Source organism: Salmo salar, chromosome 03, assembly GCF_965601325.2.
Source record: "Salmo salar chromosome 03, fSalSal1, whole genome shotgun sequence".
NCBI lineage: Eukaryota > Metazoa > Chordata > Actinopteri > Salmoniformes > Salmonidae > Salmo > Salmo salar.
The window spans coordinates 75,287,360-75,309,769 of NC_138293.1; the positions used below are offsets into that span (position 1 = coordinate 75,287,360).

The 22,410-nt window shown below is 43.8% G+C and overlaps 2 protein-coding genes across 5 annotated transcripts; both read left to right on the forward strand.

Moving 5' to 3' along the window:
* The first annotated feature begins 32 nt into the window (after positions 1-32).
* LOC106601608 (glycoprotein-N-acetylgalactosamine 3-beta-galactosyltransferase 1) lies at positions 33-4,513 on the forward strand. Of its 3 annotated transcripts, none has more exons than XM_014193948.3 (5): positions 33-137; positions 1,321-1,504; positions 1,596-1,878; positions 3,764-4,178; positions 4,283-4,513. In XM_014193948.3, exons 2-5 carry the CDS (start codon positions 1,321-1,323, stop codon positions 4,421-4,423), a joined length of 1,023 nt encoding a protein of 340 aa, XP_014049423.1. In that variant the 5' UTR covers positions 33-137; the 3' UTR covers positions 4,424-4,513. The 3 variants fall into 3 exon arrangements, with proteins under 3 accessions (XP_014049423.1, XP_014049422.1, XP_014049421.1); XM_014193947.3 differs by having other exon boundaries at positions 43-141; XM_014193946.3 differs by having other exon boundaries at positions 59-172.
* A 2,271-nt stretch (positions 4,514-6,784) lies between these two features.
* Positions 6,785-14,600, forward strand: LOC106601604 (protein FAM117A). 2 transcript variants are annotated; one of them, XM_014193938.3, is made up of 8 exons: positions 6,785-7,314; positions 9,869-10,014; positions 12,057-12,152; positions 12,398-12,511; positions 13,014-13,130; positions 13,304-13,487; positions 13,574-13,730; positions 13,813-14,600. In XM_014193938.3, exons 1-8 carry the CDS (start codon positions 7,197-7,199, stop codon positions 14,072-14,074), a joined length of 1,194 nt encoding a protein of 397 aa, XP_014049413.2. In that variant the 5' UTR covers positions 6,785-7,196; the 3' UTR covers positions 14,075-14,600. The 2 variants fall into 2 exon arrangements, with proteins under 2 accessions (XP_014049413.2, XP_014049414.2); XM_014193939.3 differs by lacking the exons at positions 6,785-7,314; positions 9,869-10,014 and adding an exon at positions 10,911-11,370.
* Positions 14,601-22,410: the final 7,810 nt, after the last annotated feature.

Sequence of the window (22,410 nt, forward strand, 5' to 3'; positions counted from 1 at the left end):
AGGTGCTCTATGGCACCATCTAGTGGTCCATTTACTAATGTGTCCCCAATCAATCAATTGGTGGGCAGTGCTTCTGCAGGGGTGGTGTCCAATTAACAGTCACATCAGGCCATTGTTCTGTTTCTGGAAGGCAGAGGGTTGGTATGTTTGATAGAACTTTGTAAAACCAAATGTAAGATTTAGGATTGATTTGTAGGTCTATGCATGTTGGTAATGGGACATTTAGATCACTAAAGTTCATATTTAGTTTAGAGGGATTAACACTGTTTAGCATATTTATATTTTCCCTTTCTGTAATACACATGACTTCCAGTGTTTGTGACACTCAAGGTGTGGGTTGATGGTCAATAGACTGTTATGGATTATTATCATATCTGTTGATAGTGGGTGATGCCAGACGATGTACAAGGACACACTTATTATTCACTGTAGTATTGTATTTATGACACTGTGTGATTCTGTAGCCGCTGACCAAGTCACTGCCTTCTGTTTTGACTAACTACAAGCTTCTTGGGCTGGTGTTTCCATAGCTTAAATCAGACTTTGATACCAATTCTTGGTATACAGTCTGAAGCAAAGCACTGCAGAATTGTGGTAATGTTCCTTACAAGCCAGAATGTTGAATAACATTACATTTGAACTTACTCTTGGTTGTCTGTGCAGTTGGTCCTTCAGCTGTTTGAAATTTGAGACAAAATATCCAACGGAAAGTATTGTTTACCCAACTTTTTAGTGCACCAGTACTGAAGTAGAAATGTCTAGCATTTCTTGGGCCTGTGTGGCAATCAAGATGTGTTTGCTCATGACTGAACACACGAGATGGATGTACCTGCACACATAATACAAGGTGTTTACATGGTTTTGTGCATGTACATCCATCTCGTGTGTTCAGTCATGAGCAAACACATCTTGATTGCCACACAGAGCCATGTTTTGAAGTCTGTTTAATACTTTCCTGTGGATATTTTGTCATTCTGACTAGCTGAATGACCAACACCCAATCATCAGAGTACGTTCCAATAATTGTATTCAACATTGGTGACAGACGAGGGACGTTTCCTTATTTTTGTGTGTGTGTGTGTGTGTGTGGTATTGCCTACACAATTGAAGGCCCAAGTTTGTGACTAGAACATTTGGTGCTGTCTGATTAGTATATAAAGGGCCAGTCTCCAAGATGTCAATTAGACATTTTCAGTGCTGGATGTGTCTCCTTGTTGCAACTTCTTATAAACCAGATTGGTTTTTGATTGACTTTGTCTGCTAATTCTCTTTTTTGTAAACCTAGACATTACTTTTACAATATGATTTTGTCTTGTGCAGATGATTATGTCAAAGTCCACTTCAAAGCCTTCCAGGCTCTTGGATTTTATGTTCTGTGCTGGCTTTGTGTTGGGGTTCTGTCTCTGTTTCATGGCCATTGCTTACAACAGAGCTTATCAGATCTCTCAGGAGACAGTGCCCTTGCCCTCACGGACCAGCAGCCTCTTGGTTGAGCTCCCTTCAGGTAAATTGGAGCTACAGTATTTTTTACACCTCTCTGAATATCTCCAATACACTCAGCCACATGATTCTCTCTCTCTCTCTCTCTCTCTCAGTACACCACTCTGCTGTTGCCACTAATGCCTCAGTCCTCTCGCCATTGCCCCCCACCCCCTCTTCGGGTCGACTGCTCTGCTGGGTGTTGACCTCACCCCAGACTCTGTGGACCAGAGCTAAACACATAGTGAACACCTGGGGGCCTCGCTGTGACACACTGCTCTTCATGAGCTCTAAGCCGGACCTCCTGTTCCCTGGGACCGTGCTGGCTCTGGCAACAGAGGAGGGACGGGCCAACCTGTACAATAAGACCATGGCCGCTTTCAACTTACTGCATGACAGGTAATGCTCCCACAACACCAGTATGTTCTCCTAATCTCTCTCACATTGATGGAGGACATGATTCTGGTGGTCTAGTGGTATCCATGTGGTATGGGAGATCTACAGTGCATTTGGAAAGTATTCAGACCCCTTCAATTTTTCCACATTTTGTTCTGTTACAGCTGTATTATAAAATTAAATATACACACAATATCCTATAATGACAAAGTGAAAACAGGTTTTTAGAAATGTTTGCAAATACCTTAAACTGAAACACCTTATTTACATAACTATTCAGACCCTTTGCTATGAGACTCGAAATTGAGCTCAGATGCAGTGGCCTCCATCTTTCTTAAATGGAAGAAGTTTGGAACCACCAAGACTCTCACTAGAGCTAGCCGCCTGGCCAAACTGAGCAATCGGGGGTGACCAAGAACCTGATGGTCACTCTGACAGAGCTCTAGAGTTCCTCTGTGGAGATGGGAGAATCTTCCAGAAGGACAACCAACTCTGCAGCAGTCCACCAATCAGTTATTTATAGTAGAGTGGCCAGACGGAAGCCACTCCTCAGTAAAAGACGCATGACAGTCCGCTTGAAGTTTGCCAAAAGACACCTAAAGGACTCTCAGACCATGAGAAACAAGATTCCCTGGTCTGATGAAACCAAGATTGAACTCTTTGGCCTGAATGCCAAGCGTCACGTCTGATGGAAGCATCATGCTGTGGGGATTTTTTTCAGCGGCAGGGATAGGGAGACTAGTCGGTATCGAGGGAAAGGAAAGATGAACGGAGCAAAGTACATAGAGATCCTTGATGAAAACCTGCTCCAGAGCGCTCAGGACCTCAGACTGGGGCGAAGGTTCATCTTCCAACAGGACAAAGAACCTGAGCACACAGCCAAGGCAATGCAGGAGAGGCTTCTGGAAAAGTCTCAATGTTCTTAAGTGGCCTAGCCAGATCCCGGGCTTTAACCTGATTGAACATGAATATAGCTGTGCAGCGACGCTCCTCATCCAACCTGACAGCTTGAGAGGATCTGCAGAGAAGAATATGAGATACTCCCCAAATACAGGTGTGCCAAGCTTGTAGCATCATACCCAAAAATACTCAAGGCTGTAATTGCTGCCAAAGATGCTTCAACAAAGGGTCTGAATACTTATGCAAATGTAATATTACAGTTTCTATTTTATACATTTGCAAAAATTGATAAACTGTTTTTGTTTTGTGATGGAGTCTTGTGTGTAGATTGATGAAGAAAATAAACTATTTAATCAATTTTAGAATAAGGCTGTAACGTAAGAAAAAGTGAAGGGGTCTGAACACTTTCCAAATGCACTGAATGTATGTAGTGCAATGTGGATGGGCTGATGACAGACTGTCAGTCAGGTGACCTATGTAAATATGCTATTTTTTTGGTCACCCATCTACACACAATGTCCCATAAATTTGTAAACATTTCTAAAAACATTATCTCATTTACATGAGTATTCACACATCGGAGTCAATACATGTTAGAATCATATTTGGCAGTGATTACAGCTGTGAGTTTTTCTGGCTAAGTCTAAGAACTTTGTACACCTGGATTGTACAATATTTGTACATTATTCTTTTTAAAGATCTTTAAGTTTTGTTGATTGTTGGTCATTGCTAGACAGCCATTATGAAGTCTTGTCATAGATTTCTAAAAATATAATTCCACTTTGACATTATGGGGTGTTGTGTGTAAGCCAGTAACACACAATTTCAAATTAATCCATTTTAAATTCAGGCTGTAACACAACAAAATGTTGGAAAGGCCAAGGGGTGTGAATGTGTTCTGAAAGCACTATGTGTATTTGTATGTGCTGGTGAAGGAGACAAACTCTACCTTCTGTCTTTGATACCTCCTCTTTCCCTCCATTTCCAGTTACCTAGACAAGGCTGACTGGTTCCTCAAAGCTGATGATGACACCTATGTAATAGTGGAAAACTTGCGTCTGCTCCTGTCTCGGTTCAGCCCAGACCAGCCAGTGTATCTGGGCAGACGTTTTCGCCGCTTTGTCCATCAAGGCTACATGAGTGGTGGTGCTGGCTATGTACTGAGCCGCGAGTCTGTGAGCCGCTATGTCAGGGCCCTGCACCATGGAACCTGCAGCCAGTCCACCTCTGCAGAGGACCTACTGCTGGGCTTCTGCCTCCAGAAGCTGGGAGTCCCAGCAGGGGACTCTAGAGACCTCCAGCACAGGGAAACCTTCCACCCCCTGTGGCTGGGTAAACTTCTCTCTACCGAAGACACATTGCCCAAATGGTTCCACCAGTACAACTATTACCCTTCCAAAGTGGTAAGTAGGTCTACACTCAGTACAACACATATCAAATGACCTCCCTTCAGTGCCATTGAACTTCCTGCTCATCTGTTTTTAATTTCTTTCTCCCTCTCTGTCAGGGTCCAGACTGTTGCTCCAATTCATCTGTATCCTTCCATTACGTTAAGCCAGTCAGAATGTACATGCTAGATTACTTTCTGTACCATCTCAGTCCAGTTGGTGGCCACAGGCCAAAGCTGGGTGTGACCAGAGAGGAATAAGCAGAGACCCCTTTCTATGGATTTGACAGTAACATCCCTGATAATAAATAATAATATACATGCGCCCACTGTAATTAATGATGTCATTTTCTTGTAAAGAGTTGTCTTGCAAACATTAAAACCAATATTGTTACAAAGTCTTTGGTAAGGTCCATGCTAGTTCAAACCAATTCATCATGATCTAGTCTGGATATTTGCCTAGTTACAGTATGTATTCATACATTGAGTCTGTCATTAAAGTCATAGAGATCCTATTAAATACTTTTCCAATTCCTAATTATATGGTTAAAATACTGTCTTCCAGTGACATACTACATTAGCTGAGGTTCCAAATTGGTGTGTGCGATTTAAAAAAATAAATAAAAAAATAATAATAATAATTTAACCTCAACCCGGGTAGTTTGAACTGTATAAGAGGTCCTTTGGAGCCTGCAGATCACTGAAGCGTTACTGGCCATTTGATTTCTGTTTTCTTCTCCAACGCAGGTCTTTTGCGTCATGTTTTTTCAGAATATATGATAAGAGCTCTGATTTTCAATGTCTTACTTCAGCAGCATCAGCTAACATAAATTGGTAGATCTATGGGCAAGCTGCAAGATCTGAACAGAACTCCAAATCAGGTCATGAACATTCTGGCTTGTATATAGGCTTTTTTAACACTGAAGTTGATCCAATATTGACAATGTTTTGATAAATTATATACTAAACAATAATTTAAATGCAACAAGTGTTGGTCCCATGTTTCATTAGCTGAAATAAAAGATCCCAGACATTTTCCATATGCACAAAAAAGCTTCTCTCTCAAATTTTGTGCCCAAATGTGTTTACGTCCCTGATTCCAAGATATGCCACACCTGTCAGGTGGATGATTATCAAGAAGCTTATTAAACAACATGATCATTATACAGGTGCGCCTTGTCCTGGGGACAATAAAATGCCATTCTAAAATGTGCAGTTTTGTCTCAGAACGCAATGCCACAAATGTCTCAAGTTTTGAGGGAGCGTGCAATTGCCATGCATACTGCAGGAATGTCCACCAGAGCTGTTGCCAGAGAATTTAATGTTAATTTCTTTACTATTATCCACCTCGATGTCGTCTTAGAGAATTTGGCAGTATGTCCAACCGGCTTCACAACCGCAGACCACGTGTAACCTCACCAACCCAGGACCTCCACATTCGGCTTCTTCACCTGCGGGCTCGTCTTAGACCAACCAACTGGACAGCTGATGAAACTGGATTTGCCCAACCAAAGAATTTCTGCTCAAACTGTCAGAAACCATCTCGGGAAGTTACTTTGCATGCTCGTCGTCCACACCAGGGTCTTGACCTGACTGCAGTATGGTTTTGTAACCGACTTCAGTGGATAAATGCTCCCCTTCGATGGCCACTGGCACACTGGAGAAGTGTGCTCTTCGTGGATGAATCCCGGTTTCAGCTGTACCGTGCAGATGGTGTATATGACGTTGTGTGGGCGACCGGTTTGCTGACGTCTATGTTGTGAACAGAATACCCCATGGTGGCGGTGGGGTTATGGTATGGGAAGGCATAAGCTAAGGACAACGAATACATTTGCATTTTATCGATAGCCATTTGAATGCACAGATATACCGTGATGAGATCCTGAGGCCCATTGTCGTGCCATTCATCTGCTGCCACCATCACCTCATATTTCATCATGATAATGCATGGCCCTATGTCGCAAGGATCTGCACACAATTCCTGGAAGCTGAAACTATCAGCTATTCCATGGCCTGCATACCCACCAGATATGTCACCCATTGAGCATGTTTGGTATGCTCTGGATCGACGTATACGGCAGTGTGTTCCAGTTCCTGCCAATATCCAGAAACTTTGCACAGCCATTGAAGAGGAGTAGAGTAACAGGCCTGATCAATTATATGCGAAAGAGATGTGTCACTCTGTGTGAGGGAAATGGTCACACCAGGTATTGACTGGTTTTCTGATCCACACCCAGCCCTTTTTTTTTAAGGTATCTGTGAACAACATGCATATCTGTATTCCCATCAATAGATTAGGGCTTAATTCATTTAAATTGACTTATTTCCTTAGCAACTAACAAACTAAAATCTTTGAAATTGTTGCTTTTATATTTTTTTAATCAGTGTTGATAAGGAGTTTAATCCATAACGTTCGAACATTAAAGAGGAATGTGTGTGAATGTATTGTGGAGTGGGAGGCTCTGGTGTACGCTGCTGGTTTGAGTTTTAATAAACTGGGAGGGAATGTTATGACTTTCGAGGGCAGACCCTTGATAGATAGAGTTTATGACCAATAGAAGTTAAGTCGTATTTTTCAGTACCCAACCAGATCAAGAATGTGTCTTTAGCCTCGCCCACTTGTAAGTAAATTGGACAGGAGAATTTAGCTAGTTGAGCTGTTGTCAGTTTCAGACACAAGATTTGGCAATATTTTGTCAAATGTGTAGCCTGATAGTTTACATAATGTAAAGTTATAATAGCCAACGGTGGATGATCAGGTTGGGCATTTAATAGTTTAATTGTGAACTAAATGCACGGCTAATATTTTAGAGATTTATTTTAGTTCAAGAGAAAAGTTGGAGGAAATCATGGTCATCACAAAAGAAGGCTGGCTGCTAGCAAGAAGCTAACCATGTTGGATACTTATCATAAATAAATATTGAAATACGGGCTAATTTAAACGGAAAAAGAGGTCGCTAAAACTACTGATTGTGAGCTTTGATACGGTTGCCTGTCGAAGTGCTTTCGGCTGCTTCATTTTGCACTTGGGGGGATGTCGTGCAGAAGTGAAGCGGCTCGGGGGGGCACCCCTTGTCTACAACCACTTCGAGCCACTGTCCCATTCCAGCTTCACAACAAAGCACAACCGCGCTGCAAAGATTCCAAGACTGGTAAATACAATTTTGGTGCCAAGTAATGTCACTTGCCAAATATTACACTATGGTGGGAATGTCGCTAGAGTTTGCTTTGTTATTGCTGTCTATCACTAGTCTAACGGGTTTGTGGGCTATCTATTATGATAAACTGTTATAGTATCTTACGGCTTAGCTACATGGGTCTATTTTACGTGCAGTAGCATCTGGCCTCAATTTTTCTAAACAGACCACCGACTTTCAGTGAATATAGCCTAATTTCCACCATGCGTCAGCCATCCCCCATCCTGCTCAAGCATGTATTTTGATGTGGTTCTCTGTAGGACCCTATAAAATGAAGTGTTATGAAAGCAGAAATGTGCTACTTAATTTGAGAATAGTGTCATGTTTTTTCCAATTCATTATTAACGTTCCACCACAACTGGAACATCAGCACAGGGACCCCTCAGGGGTGCGTGCTCAGTCCACTCCTGTACTCCCTGTTCACTCATGACTGCATGACCAGGCACAACTCCAACACCATCATTCAATTTGCAGATGACACAACAATGGTAGGCCTGATCACTGACAACGACGAGACAGCCTATAGGGAGGAGGTCAGACACCTGTCCATGTGATGCCAGGACAACAACCTCTCAACGTGATCAAGACAAAGGAGATGATTGTGGACTACAGGAAAAAGAGGACTGAGTACGCCCCCATTCTCATCGACAGGGGCTGCAGTGGAGCATGTTCAGAGCTTCAAGGTCCTTGGTGTCCACATCACCAACAAACTAACATGGTCCAAGCACACCAAGACCATCGTGAAGAGGGCACGACAAAACCTATTCCACCTCAGGAGATATGGGTCCTCAGATCCTCAAAAGGTTCTACAGCTGCACCATCGAGAGCATCCTGACTGGTTGCATCACTGCTTGGTATTGCAACAGCTCCGCCTCCGACCACAAGGCACTACAGAGGGTAGTGCGAACGGCCCAGTACATCACCGGGGCCAAGCTTCCTGCCATCCAGGACCTCTATACCAGGCGGTGTCAGAGGAAGACTCCAGCCACCCTAGTCATAGACTGTTCTCTCTGCTACCGCATGGCAAGCAGTACCGGAGCGGCAAGTCTAGGTCCAAGAGGCTTCTAAACAGCTTCTTCCCCCAAGCCATAAGAATGCTGAACATCTAATGAAATGGCTACCCAGACTATTTGCATCCCCACTTACACCGCTGCTACTCTCTGTTATCATCTATGCCTAGTCACTTTAATAACTCTACCTACATGTACATATTACCCCGACTAACCGGCACACCCGCAAATTGACTCTGTACCAGTACCCCCCTGTATATAGTCTCGCTATTGTTATTTTACTGCTGCTCTTTAATTAGTGATGACTTTTATTATTCATATTTTTTTAAACTGCATTGTTGGTTAAGGACTTGTAAGTTAGCATTTCACTGTGAGATCTACACCTGTTGTATTCGGCTTTTGTGACTAATACGATTTGATTGACCACGTTTCCATCCACAGTATTAATGCGACTAAAGTGGTACCATATAAAATGTAAGTCAATACAGGTAGTTTCGGTACAATTTTATAAATGCCGACAGGTTATTTGTTGGTTCGACATGGTGGGATCTTTTTGTGTCAGTAAAATGTATTATGCGAGAAATACTGGTGGAAATGCCTTTATTAGCAAATGTTGATATAATAAACACAGTGGAGGCTGGTGGGAGGTGCTGTAGGAGGACGTGCTCATTGTAAAGACTGGAATGGTATAAATGGAACAGTATCAAACACATCAAATATATGGAAACCACATGTATGACTCCGTTACAACCATTACAATGAGCCCATCCTCCTATATCTCCTCCCACCAGCCTCCACTGAATAACCATCATATTGAAGTGAACTTGGAGTCGACATGATATGGTGTGTGGTCCTCCCATTATTACTCGGGGAAACCATAGTTTTAGGCTACAGATGGAATAAGTTCTGAACTTCACAGGGTGATGGAAGTGCATGGTGATCTTGATGCTCCATTCCAGTAGATAGAGGGTTTTATTCTGGTGACATGATTGATGCTTGACTGCCGTTTGACAAATACAAATATTCTCGCTCTTATCCATTTTAATCTCATCGTGTAGACAACCCTACCTGCAATGTATCTTGCCAGTCTTGTGCAACATGTCTTTGGAGGGCTTTGCTGTAGGCTCAGTGGCTTGGCTCACACCTGCCAGAGATTACTTACAAAGAGCTGCCAATACACACCTACTTGTACTACGAGCTCACAAAGCCCTGCGAGGGGGGGCCGGAGGAGGCCATTTTATGAACTCCTGCTGGTGCTAAAGTGGTTTTCAACCTCCTTTACGATGTGACTTTGTTCTAACTACGTTGTACCGGTAGGCTGAGCGTTGAGTTTGTCAGACCAATATGCTGTCAAACTGGGGCACCGTCGCACAAAACAGCCCTCCATACAAGATTAGCATCTGTCTTCTGTTACAAATATTGACCTCATCACACACTCGCAGTATAAAGCAGACGCGTTTCATATCAGTAAATGTGATGTCTTTTGGCTTTTCCTTAAGGCGACAGGAGAAAGTCTCGCCCCCCAAAGCCGACCATTCGTCGCACCCTGTCCCTGGATACAATTGTTGGACCATATCTGCAGGGCCGGTGGCCCAAGGAGGCAGAGAGCCAAGGAGTCACCTGTGTCAATGACAAGGCCACGCAGGTAAACTCACCGGACTCAGTCACAGCCCAAATGTGAATTTAACATTAACAGCCATTAACTCCTATAGATCTGAAACCGAGAGGAATATACTCTTGTCAAGCCTGTATTGATATTGCTTAAAAGCCATTTGTCGCTCCCCATTCAATTTGTCACCGTCGTTGCTTACAATGGCCAGACTTCTAATCTATGAAAATGTGTGTTATAAACACTGTTGTCCTATTGTGTAATATAAAGACCAAGTGAGCTATCTGAGGCTGGTGCTGCAGGTGTCTAGCAGTTCCATTCTGAAGCTGAGGAGCAGTGGAAGGCAGCCAACTGGAAACAGTTGTTTTGTTCTCTTCATCCCCTGCTGTCTCTTCAACCTCCCCCCTACTGTATCCACCCCTCATCTAGTGCACAAAGCCTGGGCTAACCTAACCACACTCCACCACTGTGCCCTCAATCTTGACACAGTTTATTCTGAACAACCCCCCTGTCCTCTATTGTACAGAACAGACCCCCCCTCATTGCTTTATTTAAGATGATATAACTGTCTCCTATTGTCTGCCATTATCTCCTTTCTTCAGTAATGAAACTGTCACTTTTTCCCATACAACCAGCTTCTTGTGGATTTGGGGGAGTTCCCCTCTGCCACAAACTAAAGAGAGACCCAATCTAAACAATTTGTAGTAACAGGTTCAAAACCCCTTTTGTAATACTTAAAAGTAAATGTACATCAAATCAAACACGAGGCTGAACTGGCATTCAAAGCGTTAGACACCCAGAACATTCCATCACCTTTTGACCGGATCTTTTTATAGCCTTGTGTCCCGTGGTCATGTTTGGTGGAGGGGGGGGGGGGGGGGGGAGCAGTAACACTACACCGACAGGGTTGGGTAACTGACTGTCCCTCCATGACACATTTAGCCACGGTGTCTGACCACGGCTCCACCAGATAGGGCGGAAGATGGCGTCAAGGTTTTTTGTCGTTTATAGCCCGGGACCGACTCTGTTACACTACTGTGTGTCATGACATCAGTGTGGAACTCTGTGAGAGGACTGAGAGCTCTAGAAGACTAGACCCAGAGAGAAGACTGCATTTTGGGGAAACGTGACCTGGAGAGGAACCTGCATTTGGAGGAGAGGAGGCCCAGAGAAAATATTCAAGTTAGGGGGGGCAGAACAGAAAAAAGAAATTGATGTTGAGGAGAAATTGGGCATCAGCAAGAGGATCCTGTCCAGGCTGTGTGTGAAGCAGGAGTGTGGAGACGAGGGAGGGCAGCTCAGCAGATAGACCGCCACACACCCACATCCTCCCGTCTGCCAGCAACGCTCACCCCAGGGCTTGTGGGCATTAGAGGAGTGGGGCCTATGTCGGTAGGAACGCTCCACTGTCCTCTCTTCTTCCTCCTCAGGCATGTGAAGACATGGAGCTCAGTTGTGATGAATGAAGGAGGGACAGCACAGGATGTCACCATGTTGATTACCCAAACTCTGTGGCGGTCTCCTATTCTGTGTGAATACGGCTGTCACTACATGTTTTGTGTACTAATGTCAAACTGTCTGTGCTGTTGTCTTTTTTGCTGTAGCTGATGTGTGATACTTGTTTATTTGCATTGCTGTGGTTTTTGTTTTACTCATTTGTAGGGGGTGTTGTCAGCAACAGTGGTTTACTCCTCGCCTGCCTGTCTGCCTCTGCACAGCTGTGTGACTGGCAGGTGTGCCTGACAGCTGTAGGGCACCACTTCTGTGCTCTAGTCAAATCATGTAGCTAGGGTGCTGTTTCACTTCCATAGGTGTAAATTGTACTGCTAGAGAAGAGTGAAACGGGTTCACTGCTCTGTTCTATTGAAAGGTCAATCTTAGAACTCGTAGATAAAGTTACCAGTTGTGTAGTTAAATGATCGACAAGAACATAATGCTCTCTGATTCCAATCCAATCAGCAATGTTTCCACAGCAAAAAACTATTTTCAAGTCAGTTTAGTTTTTCAGAAAGTGTGTTGTGCAGAGTTGTATAAGCAACGTGTGGCTGGTTACTATAACAACCCTGCTCCTTCCATAGACTCCCAGCTCCTGGGCAGAGGAGACTCGGGGAAGAAGAAGTGTTGGCGGACACAAACGCTCAGCATCATGGGGCAGCGCAGAACACTTGAGGGATGTGAGTACTTCCTTTGAATGTAAATGTTTACTAAAAAAGGTCCTTTAACCAGGAGCTTGTCAATCAAACATCATTCTCACAATACACCAGTAAAACTCAGATGGGACTATTTTTACTCTCCTGTTGTCCGCGGTGACTCGGCCAGTCACACCCCTGTCTCCCAGTTGAATTATTCCTCCCTCATTCTTTCTTCTGAATGACAAGCGTCTCTTCTAAGTCCTTTCCCCTCTATGACTTGGCATCAGGTGGTTAAGCTCAAGCACCAGCTACAGAAGCGCTCCCGACACGCCCCTCCCTCTGGGGGATATGAGCGTCCCCACCACCCCCTACCTGGAGGCCATGTACCAGGCGCTACACAGGTACGTCCTATACAGCCCTCCCCATAATACTGTGGATTTGATCTGCACTCTGAACCCGTCCTTATTTATACTGCAACTTGTTTACTTGAATTGAAAATGTTATTTTTGAATTTGAATGTCCCCTGGATGACTGTAACGTAAGGTCATGTATGCAGACAGTGGGACCCAGGAGCTGTTCAGAGTATTTACTGACACAGAACACTGATGGTTGGCCTTCTGAGTTTCTCAGGCAGAGTAGAGAGACGTTAGCAACAGGGCTAGAAAAACAGCACTGCTTTTCTTAGGAGCTGGTGTCATCAAGCTGCCTGGTTGCACCATCGCCACGCTATGACAGGAATGCACATTGACAGGAATACGCTCGTACTCATACGCGTATTTACATGGCCTTTGGTACATACCTTCACACTCAAGCCCCTTTGTGTGGAACAGATCAAATCAGACCATACACACTCCTGTGCTCCATTTTTCGTGTCTTTGGTGCCCCCCCCCCCCCCCCCCCCAGACGGTGCCCCTGACACCCCTGAGCAGGTTGGCCCCTCGGCTGCGGCGCAGTGTGGAAGGTCTGAACCTGGAGCTGGAGGGAGTCTTTGTGTCAGAGACACCTGAGGACCAGCACAAGGTGAGCATGTTTAAATACAGCCAATCTGCTTGGGTACCGGCTGGCTTAGATCCATTATCTCAGCCCTCTATGGATCCACTGGATTCCCCTAGTGACAGCCAATTAGCCCATATTTCTCTCCAATGGCCAGTGTCCCATAGCCTCACTGTACCCTCTCCCTGTTCCCCTGTTAGATCCTGGATGTCCCAGATGGCCACAGAGCCCCAGTTCCTGCCCAGAGGTGCAGCAGTGGTACCCAGAGTGAGCCCTCCCCTGCCTCGTTCGACTCTGCTTTGCTCTCTCCATCTGAGTCTCCCTGTGCCCTGAACCCAGCTCTACTCTCCCCATCTCAGTCTCCCTGCCCCATGGGAGAGCCAGGTGAGTAAATGGGTGGTTTGTTAGACTTGAATGACTTAAATACTGTAGTGGACCTTTTTAAATCATGTTTTTTCCTCTTTGTGCAGACCCTGTGGACTGTGAGACCGTGTGCCCCTCTCCAGTAGTTCTGGATCCCTCTCTGTTGCAGCCCTCCTCCTCCCCTCGTCCCAACAAGACCTACTCCTTCCAGAGGGAGCCTCCTGAAGGCTGTGAGCGAGTACGCGTAGTGTGTGAAGAGGCTATGTGAGTATTGAAACACACACAGACTTTGTGTAATTAGAAATGATTTGGGCTAATCGTCTCTCTTTCTGTCCCTCAATCCCAGGTCTCCCTGTCAGAGAGAGCCTCTCCTCCAGGTATCCTGCCCTGACCCCAACAAGGTGAATTTCACTCCCCATGGAGGCTCTGCCTTCTGCCCTGTCAGTCTGCTCAAGCCCTTGCTGCCCTCCATGGACCTCCTGTTCCGCGGCCTGTCAGTCTCTCCTGTCACAGGCTGCTCAGGTCAAGGCTCTGCCCCCTACCAGACAGTTGGGCATTCGGTTGGTGGCTACATGAGTGGACCCCTCCAGGACACAACCACCATGTGACTGTGGAGATGGGGTTGTTCTCAGACTAATGAGGATGGATTTATCCTAATAGGAGATTAAATGAAGATGGCTGCCACCACCTTGTCAGGGACTGTTATGACAAGCCTCCAGATCTATTCACCTAAGATCAACAAAAAGAGAGACCTCTACAGTGGGTTCTCTGTGGGATCAGGATCAAATCTGTCATTGGTGTTCTATCCCGATTCTCAGAGGGACTTGCTGCTCTGGGTACAGTGATAGTCACTTGCCCCCTTGGTTAGGGGGGGTAAATAAGTTGTACAAATGTTTGTGTGTGACATATTTTTAATCTACACAACTTGGCCTTGCTCTGATACCCTTAGATTTGTTTTAACTAGAGCTTGGAGTCAGAGATGTACTAATTAGTGATGCCCGGATTGACTCATAACACGCTGTCCCCGCGGTTATATCCGCGGGGTGGACGGGTTTAGAGTCATTAAATATTGTGTGGCGGGTGGGTGGCAGGCTGGTTGAATAAAGAGAAACAATACCTTATAATATCCATAAATGTGTAATTATTGTGCAATTTATAAAGGCTACATTGAGGTTCATCTTTCATTATTTTAGGCTATCTGGTATTAGTGCATAAACCTTATCTTCGGGGATAAACTGTATGCACGCCAAATAGCCCACACAGCCAATCGCCAAATAATACTTTTGGGAACAGGCAGAAAAAGTTAACATCAATCCATGGAGGCAAAAAGGACATTGTTAAAGTTTTAATTCAATAAGACAAACGCTACGACAGGAGAGTCGAAAACAAGAGAAGGGAGGGCCAGAAAAGTAATGCTTGGAAAAGATTTGGTTAAGTAAAAGAGGATGATAGCAGTCTTATGTGTGATTTGTGAGGCGCTATACAAACTTGATAGTCACAAGACAGGACTTCAAATAGCCCTATGGCATGTCAAGGGAACTGTGAAATCTGGGCACTGACTTGTAGGTCTATAACCTCTCACATAGTCTTAATAATAACTCCTGCAGAATTAAGCATTTCTTGCAGTAAAATTATACACTAAATGTAGGGCTAAATTTGGAACAGAAGTGGAGAAATATGATTTATTAATGCATCTTGAGAGAATGCAATGCTCAGATACCATCTGGAGAGGTGCTGTCTTCATAAAAGCTGATAGTATTTCAACCACAAAAATGCATCAAAGCCGAACTGAAATCTTATCAGAAACACGTTTGGTCGTTTTCACAGCTTTTTTTTCTTCCATAGAGCCGGTCAAACTGATGTCATTTGGACAGAAAATCTTTACCTTTTATTTTTTTTCCGTTATTGTAATTTCTCCCCAGTCCCTAAATGTCTTTGCTCCGCTAAAGATGACAAAGAACTTTACCAATGTCAACTAGATTGAAGCATTAATTATATCGATCTATTACATTATTGTGTTGAGCAAGGATTGATTTAGTCTTCTAGGGCAACACAAACTCAGCAAAAAGAAACGTCCTCTCACTGTCAACTGCGTTTATTTTCAGCAAACTTAACATGTGTAAATATTTGTATGAACATAAGATTCAACAACTGAGACACAGACTGAACAATTTCCACAGACATGTGACTAACAGAAATTGAATAATGTGTCCCTGAACAAAGGGGGGGTCAAAATCAAAAGTAACAGTCAGTATCTGGTGTGGCCACCAGCTGCATTAAGTACTATAGTGCATCTCCTCATGGACTGCACCAGATTTGCCCGTTCTTGCTGTGAGATGTTACCCCACTCTTCCACCGAGGCACCTGCAAGTTCCAGGACATTTCTGGGGGGGAATGGCCCTAGCCCTCACACTCCGATCCAACAAGTCCCAGACGTGCTCAATGGGATTGAGATCCGGCCTCTTCGCTGGCCATGGCAGAACACTGACATTCCTGTCTTGCTGGAAATCACGCACAGAACGAACAGTATGGCTGGTGTCATTGTCATGCTGGAGGGTCATGTCAGGATGAGCCTGCAGGAAGGATACCACATGAGGGAGAAGGATGTCTTCCCTGTAACGCACAGCGTTGAGATTGCCTGCAATGACAACAAGCTCAGTCCGATGATGCTGTGACACACTGACCCCAGACGGAACCTCCACCTCCAACTCGATCCCATTCCAGAGTACAGGCCTCGGTGTAACGCTCATTCCTTCGACGATAAACGCAAATCCGACTATCACCCCTGGTGAGACAAAACCATGTCTCGTCAGTGAAGAGCACTTTTTGCCAGTCCTATCTGGTCCAGCGACGGTGGGTTTGTGCCCATAGGCAACGTTGTTGCTGGTGAGGACCTGCCTTACAACAGGCCTACAAGCCCTGATGGAGGGATTGTGCGTTCCTGGTGTAACTCGGGTTGTTGTTGTTGTTGCCATCCTGTACCTGTCCCGCAGGTGTGATGTTCGGATGTACCGATCCTGTGCAGGTGTTGTTACACGTGGTCTGCCACTGCGAGGACGATCAGCTGTCCGTCCTGTCTCCCTGTAGCGCTGTCTTCGGCCTCTCACACCTGCAGTCCTCATGCCTCCTTGCAGCATGCCTAAGGCACTTTCACGCAGATGAGGAGGGACCCTGGGCATCTTTCTTTTGGTGTTTTTCAGAGTCAGTAGAAAGGCCTCTTTAGTGTCCTAAGTTTTCATAACTGTGACCTTACTTGCCTACCGTCTGTAAGCTGTTAGTTTCTTAACGACCATTCCACATGTGCATGTTCATTCATTGTTTATGGTTCATTGAACAAACATGGGAAACAGTGTTTAAACCCTTTACAATGAAGATCTATGAAGTTATTTGTATTTTTACATATCTTTGAAAGACAGGGTCCTGAAAAAGGGACTTTCCTTTTTTTGCTGAGTTTGTCGGAAATTATAAGCAGAAACACACTATATATACAAAAGTATATGGGCACCCCTTCAAATTAGTGGATTCGGCTATTTCAGCCACACCCGTTGCTGACGGGTGAATAAAATCGAGCACACAGCCATGCAATCTCAATAGACAAACATTGGCAGAAGGATGGCCTTAATGAAGAGCTCAGTGACTTAAAACATGGCACTGTCATAAGATGCCACCTTCACAACAATTCAGTTCATCAAATTTCTGACCTGCTAGAGCTGCCCTGGTCAACTGTATGTGCTGTTATTGTGAAGTGGAAACAACTGGGGCAACAACGGCTCAGCCGCGAAGTGGTAGGCCACACAAGCTCAAAGAACGGGACCTCCGAAGCGCGTAAAAAAAATGTCTGTCCTCGGTTGCAACACTCACTACCGAGTTCCAAACTGTCTCTGGAAGCAACGTCAGCACAAGAATTGTTAATTGGGAGCTTCATGAAATGGGTTTCCATGGCCAAGCAGCTGCACGTAAGTCTAAGATTACCATGTACAATGCCAAACGTCGCCTGGAGTGGTGTAAAGCTCACTGCCTTCTCTGGAGTGATGAATCACGCTTCACCATCTGTCAGTCCGACGGACGAATCTGGCTTTGGCGGATGCCAGGAGAACACTACCTGCCCCAATGCATAGTGCCAACTGTAAAGTTTGGTGGAGGAGGAATAATGGTCTGGGGCTGTTTTTCATGGTTCTCAGGCCCCTTAGGTCCAGTGAAGGAAAAACATAATGCTACAGCATACAATGACGTTCTAGACGATTCTGTGCTTCCAACTGTTTGGTAAGTTTGGGGAAGGCCCTTTCCTGTTTCAGTGTAACAATGCCCCTGTGCACAAAGCGAGGTCCATACAGAAATGGTTTGTCGAGATCGGTGTGGAAGAACTTGATTGGCCTGCACAGAGCCCTGACCTTAACTCCATCAAACACCTTTGGGATGAATTGGAACACTCACGGCGAGTCAGGCCTAATTGCCCAACATCAGTGACCGACCTCACTAATGGTGTTGTGGCTGAAATGGAAGCAAGTCCCTGCAGCAATGTTACAACATCTAGTGGAAAGCCTTCCCAGAAGAGTGGAGGCTGTTATAGCAGAAAATGGGGGACCAATTCCATATTAATCTCCATGATTTTGGAATGAGATGTTCGACTATCAGATGTACACATTTGTTCATTTACACACTTTTGTTCATGTAGTGTATCTATCTAAATCAGGCAAAACAAAATCCTGCACCAACTGTCAAATTCATTCTGCCATGTTTGATTGTGGCCTGTAGTGCGTTTTCTGTATTTTCGGGTTGAGTACGGGCCTCAGAATTTCCCTATACATGATCGGTGGGTCCCCCACGGGACGGTTGAGCAAATGTAGGCTAATGCGATTAGCATGAGGTTGTAAGTAACAAGAACATTTCCCAGGACATAGACATATCTGATATTGGCAGAAAGCTTAAATTGTTGTTAATCTAACTGCTCTGTCCAATTTACAGTAGCTATTACAGTGAAAGAATACCCTGCCATTGTTTGAAGAGTGCACAGTTTTGAACTTAAAGTTATTAATTAACCAATTAGGCACATTTGGGCAGTCTTGATACAACATTTTGAACATAAATGCAATGGTTCATTGGATCAGTCTAAAACTTTGCACATACACTGCTGCCATTTAGTGGCCGAAATCGAAATTGCGCTGGGCTGGAATAATACAGTTGTGGCCAAAAGTTTTGAGAATGACAAATATACATTTTCACAAAGTCTGCTGCCTCAGTTTGTATGATGGAAATTTGCATATACACCAGAAGGTTATGAAGAGTGATCAGATGAATTGCAATTAATTGCGAAGTCCCTCTTTGCCATGCAAATGAACTGAATCCCCAAAAACATTTCCACTGCATTTCAGCCCTGCCACAAAAGGACCAGCTGACATGTCGGTGATTCTCTCGTTAACACGGGCGTGAGTGTTGAGGAGGACAAGGCTGGAGATCACTCTGTCATGCTGATTGAATTCGAATAACAGACTGGAAGCTTCAAATGGAGGGTGGTGGAATCATTGTTGTTCCTCTGTCAACCATGATTACCTGCAAGGAAACACGTGCCGTCACCATTGCTTTGCACAAAAAGGGATTCACAGGCAAGGATATTGCTGCCAGTAAGATTGCACCTAAATCAACCATTTATCAGATCATCATGAACTTCAAGGAGAGCAGTTCAATTGTTGTGAAGAAGGCTTCAGGGCACCAAAGAAAGTCCAGCAAGCGCCAGGACCATCTCCTAAAGTTGATTCAGCTGCGGGATCGGGGCACCACCAGTACAGAGCTTGCTCAGGAATGGCAGCAGGCAGGTGTGAGTGCATCTGCACGCACAGTGAGACGAAGACTTTTGGAGGATGGCCTGGTGTCAAGAAGGGCAGCAAAGAAGCCACGTCTCTCCAGGAAAAACATCAGGGACAGACTGATATTCTGCAAAATGTACAGGGATTGGACTGCTGAGGACTGGGATAAAGTCATTTTCTCTGATGAATCCCCTTTCCGATTGTTTGGAGAATCCGGAAAAAAGCTTGTCCAGTGAAGACAAGGTGAGCGCTACCATCAGTCCTGTGTCATGCTAACAGTAAAGCATCCTGAGACCATTCATGTGTGGGGTTGCTTCTCAGCCAAGGGAGTGGGCTCACTAACAATTTTGCCTAATAACACAGCCATGAATAAAAAATGGTACAAACACATCCTCCGAGAGCAACTTCTCCCAACCATCCAGGAACAGTTTGGTGACGAACAATGCCTTTTCCAGCATGATGGAGCACCTTGCCATAAGGCAAAAGTGATAACTAAGTGGCTCGGGGAACAAAACATTGATATTTTGGGTCCATGGCCAGGAAACTCCCCAGACCTTAATCCCATTGAGAACTTGTAGTCAAGCCTCAAGAGGCGGGTGGACAAACAAAACACCACAAATTCTGACAAACTCCAAGCATTAATTATGCAAGAATGGGCTGCCATCAGTCAGGATGTGGCCCAGAAGTTAATTGACAGCATGCCAGGGCGGATTGCAGATGTCTTGAAAAAGAAGGGTCAACACTGCAAATATTGACTCATTGCATCAACTTCATGTAATTGTCAATAAAAGCCTTTGACACTTATGAAATGCTTGTAATCATACTTCAGTATTCCATAGTAACATCTGACAAAAATGTCTAAAGACACTGAAGCAGCAAACTTTGGAAATTAATATTTGTGTCATTCTCAACTTTTGGCCACGACTGTACATTATGGCCTTTCTCTTGCATTTCAAAGATGGTACAAAAAAATACAAAAAACGTATGTTTTTTTTTCTTTGTATTATCTTTTACCAGGTCTAATGTGTTTATCTCCTACATACCTTTCACATTTCCACAAACTTCCAAGTGTTTCCTTTCAAATGGTATCAAGAATATGCATATCCTTGCTTCAGGTCCTGAACTACAGCTAGTTAGATTTGGGTATGTCATTTTAGGCGAAATTTGGAAAAAAGGTGCGGATCCTTAAAAGGTTTTTAATCACATTTCGTGGGGCGGTTACGGATGGGTAATTAGCAATTGCGGTAGGGTACGGGTGAACAAGCAGCTGCCCTACACACCACTAGTACTTATGGTAGCAATACCCCGCACATCTACAGTAAGGATCTCTCCTTTTCAGCCATTTCCTGTGTTTGAGGGGTGTAAAAACCCATTTGTCACTTAAATTTCCTTGGATTGATTGTTTTCATTTTACTCTGGTGACTCTTTTCCACTCATGCTTGTGCCATTCGTTTTTTCCCTGTTAACGTAACGACCGCGGAAATGTTTGTAATGACCTGTGAAACACACTCTGGTGATGGCTGAAATGGGTTCAATGTTAAACATTGGCTTTACATTGCATCTATAAACAAGCTAATGCTTTGTCAGGCATTTAAAGCACCATCTCGAAAGTTGCATCACAAGAAAGATAACTGTATTATTGTGGGTGTGGATATGTTTGTGTAATATTTTTATTTTTTAATTTAATGCAGTGTAAATATTTACACATTTGATGCGCTAAAATAAAAGCAACTTCAGAAAAGGAACACTCGGACTATAGTGATATTATGTATGATCTCAAGAACAATGTAATCCATGCGTTTTGATTTTAAATGCATTTTTGATTGCGGCCCTGTTCCTACCCTTTTATATTGATATATGCAAATACACCCAGTGTATGTATGCAACTGAGGCACATATAATATTTTTTTATCACAAAATATAAAAAAAAATCATCAACACCCCTCGTCGGGGCATGGACTTCAAGGTGTTCAAAGCGTTCCTCAGGAACACTGGCCCATGTCGACGCGAATGCTTCCCACAGGTGTCAAGTTTGCTGGATGTCCTTTGGGTGGTGGACCCTTCTTGATACACAAAGGAAACTTTTGGGCGTGAAAAACCCAGCAGCTTTGCAGTTCTTGACACAAACCGGTGAGTCTTGCACCTAACGTTACTACTATACCCCATATGTATGTGGGCACTCCAAAGAGTAAATATGTTATTCATTCCCTGATTATTAATCTCCCTTTACAATATGTATGTATTCTCATTAACATTTTAACTGAAAGTTGAAGAACAAGTTAATTGGGCCTATTAATACTGCATGTCTGAATTGTACTGACTCTGTCAGTATACTAGCTAGCTACATCTACTACAATTTCTAAGTGCTCAACTCATGGAGATTTTTCTTAGTAGGCCTAATAATTCATTTTGCTTTAAAAAATAATTACATTCATATAGTTTAACAATAATCTTTGCGACAAACATTTAGGATTATGACCATTTTTGCCATCACACAAACCTGTAAGAAAATACACATTATACAATATGGATGCAACATAAAATGTGGTATTGGAAGGCAGCTTTATCAACACCATGCAGGAGGTCATAACTAAACAAAAAATTTGGCCTCCGGATCACTTCCCCAAAATATAGTTCATGGAACTTTTGTTCACAAAACCTAAGTGCTCATTCGACTTTCATATGTCTATTTAACATTCCCATAAGTTAGCAAGGGTCAACTAAATTGTTAAAAGGTTAAAAGAAATATATAACAGTTGGACAATGAAGGAAGATACTCCAAACATTTAGATTTTTTTTATTAAATCAGATATTGTTCAGACATTTTGATGGGAAATCAGGTATTCAATTTATTGCAAAATGTCTCATTATTTTCTTATGTATTCATATACATGGAGTATACAAAACATGACAGACTATCCAGGTGAAAGCCATGATCTCTTACTGATGTCACTTGTTAAATCCACTTCAAATGTGAAGGGGAGGAGACAGGTTAAAGAAGGATTTTTAAGCCTTGAGACATGGATTGCATGTGTCCATTTAGAGGGTGAATGGGCAAGACAAAAGATGGAATGGGGGTATGTCCATTTCTAGGTCCCAATGTTTATAATGAATTTGGATATTGTCTTTCAATTTTCTTG